At 46.3% G+C, this 14,270-nt stretch overlaps 1 protein-coding gene across 1 annotated transcript; it reads left to right on the plus strand.

Moving 5' to 3' along the window:
* Positions 1-3,716: 3,716 nt before the first annotated feature.
* zbtb42 (zinc finger and BTB domain containing 42) lies at positions 3,717-8,821 on the plus strand. Its single transcript, XM_061082864.1, has 2 exons — positions 3,717-3,850; positions 5,239-8,821. The coding sequence occupies exon 2, from the start codon at positions 5,253-5,255 to the stop codon at positions 6,846-6,848; it is 1,596 nt and encodes a 531-aa protein (XP_060938847.1). The 5' UTR covers positions 3,717-3,850; positions 5,239-5,252; the 3' UTR covers positions 6,849-8,821.
* The last annotated feature ends 5,449 nt before the right edge of the window (positions 8,822-14,270 follow it).

Consider the following 14,270-nt stretch of genomic DNA (forward strand, 5'->3'; position numbering starts at 1 on the left):
CTCCGTATCAAATGAAGCCCTCAGATCATTAGGCCAATGTGTTAAAAAAAAAAAAAAATTCTAACTGGGAGGTCCTTCACATAACAGGTCCCGGAAATCCTCATATATCCTTATCACTGCAATCAACTTGCAAGATTTGTCATGGTTTACACGGTTGTAAATATTAGACGGTAGATAAGACTCTAGAATGAAAATGACGTCTGTGAGCGTGACAGTCCAGCTCATCAGGTTAATCAGTGCTGTGCAGTGATCTGCAAACATGTGAAACACGAAACATTGCAAGGCCATTGTTGTGAAAAGTTGCACAACAACAAAAGAATAATGTCAGGAGAACCGGAAGGCAGGAGGACAGCTGCGGCGCTCCCTCTCTGTGATGAAAAACATTTCGGCCCCTGCCCTCCGTCTCGCTCAGCCTCCTCTGCTGTTGTTTCTCCTCTTTGTCACTCACACTGTGACGTGTTCCCTCACTGCTACTATGCATCAGCCTGGCCGAGCTGCTACTGTCATACAACCAGGGCTGAGTGAGGGATCCCTCCTCCTCCTCGACTGTCTCTGGTCTGGTGACGGGAACGCCTGCCCTGTTGTCTTCCAGGTTCAAAGCAAAAGTAACAGGCTCAAAGGGTCAACGTGAAAAGATAATGTCTTTCTTGTCATGCACTTATCTGATCTCTTTTCTCGTCTATACTTGCAGCATCTGTCCAGAATATGACCGAGCCGAACAGGGGGATGTTGAAGGAGAGCAGATGACATGCAGTCGCAACAATTAGACACAGAGGGGCCATAATAGGGAAGAGGAGGCTGTGGTGGGTGGGGGGGTCTGACCAATACTCCAGCCATCTCCCAGCAACTGCAGAGCAAAAATGTTGATTGTATGTCACATTAATTCCCAGGATGTATTGTCCAGCTGTTCTGCAGCGGCAGCACGAAAGATTCAAGACTGAGCATCTTCGTGCAATTACATTCTTTATGTCTCGTATGTGGAGAACAAATAACCTGAAAGAGGAGTAAAGATACTTTTTATACATGTAAACAAAGTCAACAACAATTTGTGCAAAGTTCAACGCCCTCTATTGGAAAAGCTCTGACAGGTGACACTACTTAAATAAATAGAGATCACTTGTTAGTGAGAAAAATAAATATATATAAATATATATATATGAAACCAGCTGCCAGTTTGCGTAGCTTAATAAGCCACGGAACAGTTAGCATTAAAGTTCATTAATTAAGATGTTATTTCTTGTTTTTTTATATCTGCACAAAAGGCAAAGTGTAAAAATGACAAGCTGTCCTATTGCTAACCCACGCTTATCCTCCCCTGGGTCCAGCTGCATGTTCTCTGCTCAGATGTGAGTGTTATATATTTTTTTATTTTTTAATGAGTTGGTAGATGCATGTATTTCTCCAAATACAAAATATCGTGCAAATAAAGGAACGTGACAGTGACATACAGCATCTTCAGATGTGTAAACAACAATAGCCATTAAAGGACAAACACACAGGGATACTTTATTTGAACATCTGCTGTGGGTTACACTTGTGGAAGAGGATTCCTTTGATTTTTAAAGCACCAGGATGCTTGGCAAGTGTCCTCAGAAGTCTAAGCCCGTCCCCACGATGAGACTCGGGTCCTGTTGGGGAGAGTGATGTGGTTGGACTGTGGTTGGATGGCTGGCCGGTTGGCCGGTCAGGCTACACTGGAATGCGGTCTCTTTTGTTTGTCTGAGAGAGGAGTGGGTCAGGGGGAGAATGCCATTGATGATTGCAGAGAGGAAGAATGAACCTCCAGGAAGTGTTCTCTCTCTCTCCCCGCTCCCCCACTCTCCCACTCTCATTCTCTCTCTGTCTCTCTCTCTCCGTCTCTCTCTCTTCCTCTATCTTTTCCTGCGTGTGAGAACCTTCACCGTGCCGAGCCTCTCTCTCTGAGGCCACGGTCCCCAGGCACAACCACTGCTTTGTCTTGCCCTGTGAACACACACCCCTCCTCTACTGGGCGCCTCCGTTTGCCAGGGCCAGTGAAACACAGGGCCACTGCTCCTATTCTTATCCACATCGCTGCTCCTGCATGGATAGTGCATAGTGTGTCAGTGCTGAATGGTAATTTTGCATCAGACACTTATGTATTTATTTTAGTTTACAGGAAGACACTTTATTCTCTCCTTGCATCCAGCGTTCAGACCAAATACAGAGAGGTTTTTATTTTCAGAGCATGACACCGAGTCTTGGTCATGATCATCTGGACATGACCAGGGTGCAGATATCCAACCTCTGTGAGAGTATAACAGCACCGGCCTAAAAATGGAATAAAGCAGTAAGTGGATAAGAATCTAGCCGGTGGCCCCTTCTGACCGGTGTCTGCCGCCTGCCGTCACATTGCTCATTCCCCTCTGTGTCAGAAGGCTGTGAGGAGCTGCAAATGGCCCTTTCAAAACACACGACAGCTGGAACACAGGGCAAAGGTGACCCAGGCAGTTGGGAGGGAAGGGGGGGGGGTTTGAAGGGGGACTGGGGAGGGTGAGAGGGTGAGAGGGGGGGGCACGAGATGAGCAGCTGCAGCCCCGAGCCCCTGTTTCTCCACCGTGCCACCATCCCTGGCTTTAACAATCACAGAACAGACTCTGAGGACCGTGTGTGTGTTTTTCTTTCTTTTTTTTTTCTGAATAAAGTCTCAAAAATGTGCAAAATGTGTGCCCTTTTTTTTTGTCTGATCTCAGAAATCACCCTCCCTGTCTCAAGACAAAAAAAAAAAAACAACACAAAGGCACAGGGTGATTTGGTACCAGGGAATTCCACAACCCAAAGCAGGATTAGAGGCCTTAAAAAGTTACCAAGAGACGCCCTCCAACCTACAAAGCCTGATTTATGGCTCTTTTATCAGTCTGGATACCAAAAGCCATTTTTAAGACACAAAAAACGTGTTTCTTTCAACCAAAGCAAAATTTTTGAGAGGAATTTTTAAGTAATCGAATTTGGGTGTGGAGTTTGAATATCCAATTATCTTCGAACAGATCTGAGGAAAACGGAAAGTCGTATTTAACTTTTTATTTTATCAGAAAACGCTATCAAATGATTTCAGACTTTATTTCAAAAAACATTTCCTGCAAATTTCCAGTACAAGCTGTTTAAAAGTACTGCAATACAATGAGTACAATGATTACATTACATTACATTTCATTTAGCTTAAGCGACTTACCATAAGTGCATTCAACCTCGAGGGTACAAACCAAGAACAAACAGGAATCAAGAAAGTACAAATTCTTCAAAAATAAAGCAAAACTACAAAATGCTATTAGCAAGTGCCATTTAAGTGCTACTAAACTGTTAGTTTCAAAAATTGTTAGTAATTTTTTTGAATTTTTTTTATTCAAGGTATAGTCTGAAGAGGTGTGTTTTATGATAAATAAATCAAATAAAATGAAGGATAAGATTAACTCTCCTCTGTTTATCATTTATCATTTATCCACATGTGTCCCTCTCTCACTCTGCCACACTTCAGGGTTGACCCCACTCCCTCCTCCCCCCCCCCGGATGGAGGGACAGGTGTTTCGATAAGAGCCAATAGATGTTCCCAGTGATCCGCTGCTGCTGTGTGTGAATTCCCGGAGCGACCCCCACCCCCACCACCACCACCCACCACCACCAGCGAACTTTATTGTGGCCGCGGTGCTATCGCGAGATTTGTGCCCTGATCAACCTGCCTGACACACAGCAGAGAGCAGCCTGCCTCGCCAGGGTTCGGACCGAAGCTCGGAGAAACGACCAGGAGCAGCGGAAACATCTGGCCCGCACATCATGAGAGGAGAGCCGGGCTGGTAGGTGGCGGAGCAGCACGACGGATCGGGAGGAGACACATGTGAGTACGGGTGCAGGGTGGTTTATGCGCTTTTTAAAAACGCAGGAAACGAAAGTTAAAGTGTAAAAAGCCTCGTTCGCTCCGTTCGGCGCAGTTTGGCTTCTCTTCGCTGGGAGTTGCTCTCCGCTGCTTCTTTGGAAACAGGATCCCAGCAGTGCGTCCACTCCACACCGCGGACCCGGAGCTGGGTGTGCTTCGCCCTCGGATCCCTCCGTCCAGCAACTTTTCTTTTTTTGTGTGTGTGTGTGTGTGTTCTTTTCAAAATAATCCAACTTCTGTGCGTAAAAATCGCCGCACGGCAAACGCGAGCCGCTGCGTGTGTGTGTGTGTGTGCCTATCAAACTTTTAATAATCACTCAAATCCACTGTTTATTTCTCTTCTCCCCATTTGCCCTTTCTGTTTGGAATTAGCCCCTTTTTAAAGAAACACCCCCAGCTGTGTGCGTGTGTCCGAGCGGTGCGTAAAAAGGCCCCGCGGCTCCATTCTTTTTTTCCCCCATCCGCGATCATGGAAGTGCTTTTCTCAGCTGATAAACAATCGACCCGATCGGCGGATTGTTATTATTATTATTTCTAAAGTTGGGTCGGGTGTTATCACTCGCGGATCTCGCTCCCTTTGGAGAGTTGTGTGTCTGTTTTGTGTGTGACTGCGCACGGCTCCGGAGTTTGAACATATGGCGTGAAGCGGAGCACAGCTGGAGGTAGCGTTTCCATTGCGGTGATGTCAGAGCAGCTGACTCCACAGCTTGCAGTGTAATTAGCAAACAGAGCAGCAGTTTACTCACTCACTCTGCGCTGCTCTTATTTTTTTTTTTTTCTTCCTCCTGATCTTCACGCCGGCCTCCCTCTCTCCCTCCCTCCCTCCCTCTCTCTCCCTTCCTCCCCCTGCGATGGACGGGTCGGATCATTCCCAGTCCCGCTGCTTGCTTGTTCTGTAAACACCGCTGTTGTGTGTGCGCTCGGAGAGGCACCGGTGCGTCACCATCCGATCACATTTTTTTTTCCGGAGGCGCAGCTCAAGAAGTGTGTCTGACTTCCTCCGCTGCCCGACCTGGACCCGCGGACCCGCCTGCAGCCGGGGGGCCATGGGTGGGTGAGCGCCTGCATCCCCGAGGGGAGACCCAAGTTCGATAAAGTTGTCGATGTAGACATTTCTCCAATATATACCTGGATCGAGTTTTAAAATTGTGACGGGTTTTCTGAAGTTGTATTCAAAGCATGCCGTCTGTGTTTTCCTGTACTTTTTAAAAATCACGCGTAATTTCGGGAAGAAGTTAATTTCTCTGTTTTTTTTACACTTCGAGCTTGTATTCGTGTCCGATGTGCGAGCTCCTCCGACCGGCTCCATTTCCTTCATCCACCATCCTGTTTTTCCTGTTTCCCACCAGGTTATGAAGGAAGAATGGAGTTCCCAGACCATAGCCGCCAGTTGCTGCAGTGTCTGAGTCAGCAGCGTCACCAAGGTTTCCTCTGTGACTGCACTGTTCTTGTCGGCGAGGCTCGCTTCCGAGCGCACAGAGCCGTGCTGGCCTCCTGCAGCATGTACTTCCATCTCTTCTACAGGGACCAGCAAGACAAAAGGGACCTTGTGCATCTCAACAGTGACATTGTGACAGCCCCTGCTTTCAGTCTGCTCCTTGAATTTATGTATGAGGGGAAGCTGGAGTTCAACACTCTGCCAGTGGAGGATGTCCTGGCAGCAGCCAGCTACCTCCACATGTATGATATAGTGAAAGTGTGCAAAGGCAAGCTCAAGGATAAGGAACTTTCGTGCCTGGACGAGAAGATTGGCGAGGGTTTGGGCCTCGGCTGCCTGGACAGGGAGAATTCCTCGGATGGCGAGCTGCACAGTAAGCAGCTACTCCGGCGACAGCTCCAGTCACAGTCTCTGGGGCTTCACAGGGCCCCCCCGGCGGAAGAGTTTGACATGGACAACAGCGAACTCAGGCTGGCTGTCACAGATTGTGATAGGTCTACACGGGGCAGGCAGAAGGCGAACGGTCACTCTGGCAGGTCCCCGGACCTTGTAAGTGTCAATTATGTGTCAGCAGAGGCCGAGCCCTGCGTCCAAACAGCTGGAAAAACAAAAGCTGATGTCAGTAGTTCCACCGTCCTGCTGTCCCAGAGGTCCCGGGCTTCGGATGACATGGACTGTGCACTGGATTTGTCTTTCAAGCCTCTGTCTAGCAGAGATCCCTTACACCCCTGCTACGTCTCGGGACAGCTGGCCCTCGACAGCCAGCAGCAGGGCATTGAGCCACTTGTTAAAGACGAACACGACTTGCTGTCAGAGCAGGAGGACAGTGAGCCGATGAGCCCTGAGAGCCAGCGCTTTGGGAATAGTGCCAGGAGCTCGGTGGTGACAGGGTTCGCTGCCCTCTTCCCAGGCAACAACGGCTCTACAGCCGCCCTGCTCTCCCAGGAGGAGGACCTGATGGACGAGGAGGGGGAGGCCTGCAGAGGGAGGGAGGGCGGCCCGGGCAGGGCGTTGGAGGAGCGGAGGGGCAGGCTGCTGGGGGACAGCGAGGAGGAGGAGGAGGACGACCTGGCCTCTTCAGACATCTCCACCTCCAGCGGCGTGCTGCTGCCCCCGGGGCAACAGGTGTGTGTGTGCCCCCTCTGCAGCAAGGTCTTCCCCAGCCCCCACGTGCTGCAGCTGCACCTCAGCTCACACTTCCGCGAGAAGGAAGGCGCTCGCTCCAAGCTGTCCCCGGACGGCTCGGTCCCCACCTGCATGCAGTGCAACAAGACCTTCTCCTGCATGTACACCCTCAAGCGCCACGAGCGCACACACTCTGGCGAGAAGCCATACACCTGTGGCCAGTGTGGCAAGAGCTTCCAGTACTCCCATAACTTGAGTCGGCACGCTGTAGTGCACACACGTGAGAAGCCTCACGCCTGCAAGTGGTGCGAGCGGCGCTTCACCCAGTCCGGGGACCTCTACCGCCACATCAGGAAGTTTCACTGTGGCCTTGTCAAGACTCTCGCCATCGGATAAAACGCCTCTCACCCAGTGCCACGGCGTAAGACAGAACATGTCTTTTCACACACTGAATACAAGTACTGAACCATTCTCCTGTTAGTATACACACGTTTGTGGCAGTCTGTCGGAGACATATCTTTTGGATTCTAACCCCATGTGGCATTTCTCAAGTCTAAAAAGATGTAGCAACTTCTGAGGCAGGAGCTGTTTACTGTGCCGACGCTGTTGAAGGTGAACAGGCTGCTCAGATCAACATGGGTGCTGTGAAATTCAAGCTGGATCTGTGTGAGCGACGATGAACAAATCAGACACTGCACTTGTTTATTTCTGCCCTGTTTAAGTCAATCTGTTGAGTTTATTTAGTGAGAGAAAGAAAAAAAACACCCTATGTTTTTACCCTCTGGGTATTGATGTCTAATGCTAACATATGTTAATACAATCTTTAGAGTAGGTGAGACTTTTGTGCACATGGGAGATCAGAACCGTCCGTGAGTAGCAATATATGATTTGTTTTTAAAGCTTCTACATTTATTATTATTATTATTATTATTTATTATTATTTGGGATTTGTTTAGTCCTCTAACAAGTAAACTATCATAAGGCAGCAAAACTAATGAAGTCTGACTACTGGAAGTATGATTAATATTATTGTTCACAGTTTTATGTTTGGTTGAAATGAAGTCAACTGCAGTTTTATGTTGTTTAGAACAAGAGGCCCAGACCATTACATCATCATGTTTCTTTTTTTTGCATTGGGGAGAGTTAACAGCTCTTTTAGTTACTAATGTAAGCGAGCACATATCGATGACACGGCCTTGGAATTGCTACTAAAAAAGAAAAAGTTGTATAAGCAGCGGAGGGATGGAGAGCTAGTTGGGAGCTGATGCCTGTAACACTGGTGCCTACTGAAGTCCTTCAACCTAGTGTACTTACTAAAAACAAGAATGATATATATATTATCATGCCTTCAAATCTGGGTCACACTCCCTCTACCAGGTCATAACAAAGGTAATCGTCTGCACTGGAACCATCCAAGCGTGTCCTTAATTAAATCATTTTTTTTTTACAAGAATGTAATAAAAGTAGATCAAGCTCCTGTCAGTTACATGTTTATTGGCGTGTTTGGATTAAAAGCAAATATTTGCCAGTAAATTACCTTGTTATTTCCTGGTATGGCATCTAAAGGGCACGCTGACGTGGTGTGTGAGGCCGAGCCTCCACAGGCCGGGAGGGGAAAGACGGAGACAGGTGGATGTTCGGTGCTTTCGTCAGATGTTGGCGCCGTCTGTTCGTCAGAGATGTGCCGCGTGACCGAACCTACTGACTTTTTTCTTTCTCCGAAATTAACTTTCTCCACATTTATTCTTACTGTACGTGCGTCTAAATTACTACTGATGAAGTTGGAGCCTCTGGCGGCGCTCGTCCTCGAGAGAATCTGTTGGGCGGGAAGTGGATTTTCTTCTGTCCGTTCTCGAGAGGAGGCGTGGCGCTAAAAGTTCCTGATATTTGTCTATTCTGTCCTGAGAAGACTTGATCAGAATTTTATTTATTAGTTTGGTTCAGGGTTTACTGTAGCTGTAGTTCTGGTTTCTATGAGCTTGAGAGACGCCACGTCTTGCCTGTAGCGATCTTGGTACTCACTAACTGGTATTTGGGGGCTGTCTGTTTATTTTCTCTGTGCAAATCAAGTTACTGTAATTGTATTTTTTAATACACCGTGTAGAAACCTCTGTCGAGTGTTTATGATGTGTCACATGGATCATAGAGAAGCACTTGTTTTTAGCATGCGTATAGTTTCAACACTATTGTCTAGGCTGCTATTTCTTACTGTTTGTATATTTAATGTAAATATATATTCTATTTATCAGACTTTGTTTGTTTTCCCGTTTGACATCACGCGTCGAGGAGAGTCAGGTGTCTTACCGAGGCGACACGGCCTCTTAAAAGTGTCACGTCTTCCAGAGGGGGGGGGGGTTTGGTTCATTCTCTCTTTTTCCTCCATTTTTTTTTTTTTTTTAAAGACTTGATTGGACTCCACCTCGCTACAAATCAGAGCAGTTAGTAAGCGCTGCTGTTCTGCCACAGGAAACAGCGGTTCACGAGTACAGCCACATTGATACGGCATCGGCTACCTATGGAAACGAGACAATACAGGCATTGTCCGTCCCCCCCCCCCCCCCCCCCAACTCCCTCCCCACCAAGTCCCAGGTAGTTCTCAAGGGATCATTGTGTCTCTCTCTCTCTCTCTCTCGGAGCTGTGGGGATAGAAAAGCCGGTCGCAAGTCTCTCTTTGCACTTTTCTGTATTGAATGGAGCCCTTGGAATGTGAGAAATGTATTTGGCGAAGGGAGAAACCAAGGAGACTGTAAACAGGTGTATTGTTCGGAGGCATCAAAGAACAGCTCCTCACCCCACCCCCACCCCCGCCCCGTCCCGGCACGCAGTAGATAAACGCCTCATTGTTCCCCCTCCATGCAGAAGTACCACGGCGATTCGATTGCACACATCTATCGAGAGAATATCAGAGTATTGTTTTCAAGAAAAAGTTGCGGTAGAGGTCAGACGTAGGTGCTCTTCACCGGTTCATTTCAGCAGAGACACCCCGAGTCGTTTTTCTTCAAGGTTTCTTTCAGGACACAAAAACATAAATTCACATGTGATTTCGGAGCGTTTGCAAAGGTTTCAAGTGGAGAAACCCAAGTCGAGAAGAAATCAGACCCTTTTTTATTTATTTTTTTTATTACAAGCAACATCCCTGAGTTGCCATCGACAACAGAGCTGAAGGGGAATTGCTTGTAATTTGGCTCTCCTCGTTTACTTGCACAAACACTCCTGTTGTTCGCACGACACGTTTATCACTTTGGTTATTCATCAGAACAACAGACTTGTGTCGGAGACATATAGATGCCGCATTAGTGTTAATAATGTATATTTCAATCCAATCGCAGGAATGTAGATTGTCACTGTTTCATTTCTTCTGAAGTGCAAGTTAAAAAATCACTTGATTCTCTAATGTACATGTGTACAGAGGTAGCTGATCAGACAAACTAATGACAAGTGGAAGGGTCTTTTCTTTCTTTTTATTATTATTCTTTGCCGTCTTTATTTATACCTCCAGGATGATCACCACATGTGCCTTGTAGACACACGGATAGGTGTTGCATCTGGAGAAGGCCTTTTTCAATACTGTACATGTTTGCCCTCGACGGCGGCGTCAACGTTCTCATCCCAGCTACAGTGGCTCGCCCACTAATGTGAAACCCTTCACAGCTGTTGTTCCTGTTTTTCAATTCTACCATATCAAAAAAATGTAAATCCTGACAAACTGAAAGTTGGAAGTCCATTTATGTTTGCTGCTTTGAGAGAGATTACATCGACGTTTTGAGATTCATTTCACCTTTTTTTTTTTTGTCTGTGACTAAATCTGTTTTGGATTTTTGTTAAACTGAAGACAAGCATTTGTGTTTTGGCTCTTTTAGAAGCCAGTGCTAGTGGGAACTAACAGTATGTTCCTCAGTTAATGTCACTGTTGAATGTGAAACACTGAGATTTTGATTGTTGACTTTTGTGGAGACGGTGCCTCTCTCGACTGAGGGCCGTGCTCTCCTAACTCATGCTGTATGATCTTTTTAAGTAAAAAAAAAAAAAATGACTTTACCGATACTGGAATTTTGTCCTCTGCAGGATACAACTGTGAAATTGTGTATAATCATGAGAAATATTTATTATTGCATTTTGCTTCTTGTGCAACATTTGACTGTTTCTGTTTTAATTTGGTTTAAAAAAAAAAAAGAAAAGACAAAAAGCTTCTAAATGTCAAACGAAAAATCTTTTTAATAGAATTTGTAGAAGTGCCATTAGATTTTAATATAATTTTTTTAATAAGAAAGGTATATTTTATAGTAATCAATTGCTTCAGTATTAGTGGTGTAGAGATTAGAGGACAATCTTTATGCAGAATTGACATTGCTTAGATATTGAGGCGATTTAATTTGATCTATAACTGTATGTGCATTTTCTTTGTTTGCGCCTTTGGAGTGTGCTTGTGTGTGTGTGTGCGTGTGTGTGTGTGCTGTGGAAATGTGACAATCTTGATTTAGGTCTTTATTAAGATTATGCATAGAATTAAATGGAACAACTTTCTGTCTTTGTGTGGACTCAATTCATTCATTTCCAACCCCTATTCACACCTAATACGACACAGGATGATCGGTACAACAGAAGCATGTTCTTACGCTCATAAATACTTGAGAAGAGGAGACTAGTCTGACACACCGCAGCAACAATCAGGCAGACTGTGTGTGTGGGTGCGTGCGTGTGTGTGTGCGTGCAGCACAGCAATGTGTACAGAGACAACAGAATGTGATAATACTGCTGGTCTTGCAGGCCGTATCCCTCTGAAACCATAAACTGAGCTCAAGGACGGAGTGATTTCAAGATGAGCTCCCATTGTTCCATAGCTGATGCCAGTAGTAGAGATAAACCTGGGGTAACAGAGCCGCCTTTGTAATGTAATTATTACTTAAACTCAACTTACAGCAACTGAGCTACACACGATTTGTGTTATCTGTACGTAAAGAGACATGCTAGAAACGAGCCGGTCTAATTGATGCCAATTCACTGGACACTTTCAATAGGGAGAAGTTTTAATTATTTCCCCGCTGCACCATGAAAGAAATCCAGCTGCTCCGCGACGTGATCCCAATGGGGATGTGCTCGGGTTCCCACCACCCTCCCCCCTAGGCCCAGCTCACCCGTTCTGGGAACGCCATATAGACATGGGCCACATCCAACTGCCCCTGCCCCCACAGCCCCCAAAACCATGGCCCCAAACCTCGGCCTCATCCCACCACTCCATTGTGTGCATGGGTAGTAGTTCAGCCAGGCTATTGTCTGGCGCGGCTCCCCAGCACGTACTTTATGCACAAACAGACGACACAGCGGCGCTGGCCAGGCAGCTCCAACATAAAGAAAACAATGTCCTCCCAAGATCATTCATAAAGACCCGGAGCGGCCCTGGCAACAGCTTCGCCCGCGATAAATAAGGGCCGCTCCGCCGTGCTGTGGACACCTCACACTGTACACATCCACAGCAACATCTCACATCTGCCGTACAGGATCCAGGGGCCTGGTGTGTGTGTGTGTGTGTGTGAGTGTGTCTGTGTGTGTTAACTATGGACCAAAACGTTCACATGGAAAGTCTGGGCCATGTGATAGAGCTTAGCTGCAGGGTGACGAGCTGCGATATGTGCAGTGTAACTCGATGGTGTAATAAAACATTCCTTTTCTGAGGCTCAAAGCCGGGCTCCTTTGGCTTTGAGTGATTCTGTGTGTGTGTGTGTGTGTGTGTGTGTGTGTGTGCGGGTGTGTGTGTGTGCATTTAGAGGCACTCCAGAGAAGTTGAGAGGAAAGTTGTAAGTGTCCACCACCTCAACAGGGCCAGCGGTGGGAGCCCTTGACCTCTGAAGGGACGGACTGCCAGGGACAGCTGGTGTGGCCTGTGTTTATTTATTTATTTCTTAACAAAAGACAGGTGGTCACACTTGAAAAGGGCACACAAACACAATCACACACGCGCCTGTGCACAGACGATGCGCGTGCACACACACTCACACACACACACAGGGGTAGTTTGTCTGTGTATTAACACATGCATACGTTATCATCCACTTAATTTTGCAGGAGCCATTCTTATGACTTTCAGAAAACCAGGCTGCTGCCCAGAACAAACAATAATAATTGGATTCTCAATGAAGAAACTAATAGTCTGGAGTAAAAATAAATCTCAGCCAGCGTCCGTTACAGCCAGCTTTCACAAATCATTCACACGTAAAGCAGCATTTACGCTCTTAATCCCGACCTGCAACCCACATGTGAACTGTGTGTGAATTTCAACATGTGCATAAATACATATCAACTGGTGCCCTTGTATACTGGGTTTTGCCTTTTTTGGAGCGGCTCGCCCTGACCGTGCCAAGACAGTGTGTCCTTGGTCCACTGTACAGCTGTCACTTACTCACACTGGTTGACGCATATTTATAGCAGCAGCATCACTGGGCCTGACGCTCGCCACGCTCAGACCACAGCTGGTCCCCAGAAGAATGGGGGGAAAGACAAAGCCACGTGCTCCCGCTGGCCGGCCGCAGTTGGTCCTGTCTGGAGCGCTGTGGGCAATTGTGTGGCTCCCCTTCTCCTCGCAGACATGCGGGCCATGCATGCAGCAGGGAGAGGATGATGAGGAGGGCCCATTCATGGGGCGGGGGGTGAGAGAAAGCACACCATGACCTTTTTTTTTCTTTCTCTCCTCTTTGGGTGTCAGGGATGGGGATGTGGTGAGAAACCTTGGCAGCTGCAGCTGTCTTGTTTCTGAAGGTGCATAAACCCATCACATCCTTATTAAGCGAGAGCAGAGGGGGAGGAGAGGCTGCGCATCAGCATCCTTTACTCTAATAAGTCCACGATTAATATAGTGAACATTTTGGATGACATACAGCAATGTCACCTGTGTAATGTCCTGCGGCTAGAGTCTAATTTCAAACGTTTTGCTTTCAGAGTAAGGAGAGGGTCAAGACGGTGGAGTCATGCCACTGATATTTGCTGCTTTAATGCAATGGCCTTGATTGATTAAGTTGAAGGAAAAGAGGATGAATGGAAGAGTGATTCATGAGGATGGGATCGGAGCAGGCTTTTCTCCATTGACATTCTGCAAATTACTTTCCCAGAGATGTTAATGTGAGGTCTGATGCAACGGTGGGTCACAGGAAACTAGTTGAACGGTTAGATCGTCACAAGCCAGATTCACAGTATCTGACTCAGACCATGACAACAAACTGTTGAAAAGCACTTGAAGGATTCTCCATCTGACTCTGGTGCAGAAAAAAGTGACGACTCGTTTATTTTCTGTTCACATATGCACTCACACAAAAAACTTTTAACCGGTTTACGAGCCTAATTTGGTGAAACAGTTTTTTTATCTGTTCATGTTTTACTTTAATTATTAGGTGATTCTGGAATAATGGATTAAAATGCAGAAACAAGACGGCCAGGGACAGATCCAAGTGCAGAGCCAGGGGGGGGCACTGGCCCTAGCTGAAATCTAATTGGCCTATGTAGTGAAAAAAACAAAAGAACTAGTCACTCACTAACAATAAATATGAGAATTTGCTGAAAAAATCCCAGATCCACCACCAAAGATGGATCATCAGATATTTCCAACATTTCCTTGTAATTTAATCTTGTTCATTTTGGTTTATTTGTTTACTTAACAAAGTATATTGATATTCTTTACAACTAATGGCAAGCCCTAGTAAAAAAAACAAAATTCTCAAAATAAAAATACCTTACAAGTTTTAAGAGCCCAGAATAATATCTCCAAATATCTTGTTTTGTATGATCCAACTGTTTAAAACCCAGAGATGTTAAGGTTACCGTGATTTA

Source organism: Limanda limanda, chromosome 12 (assembly GCF_963576545.1).
Source record: "Limanda limanda chromosome 12, fLimLim1.1, whole genome shotgun sequence".
In the NCBI taxonomy this organism is placed as follows: domain Eukaryota; kingdom Metazoa; phylum Chordata; class Actinopteri; order Pleuronectiformes; family Pleuronectidae; genus Limanda; species Limanda limanda.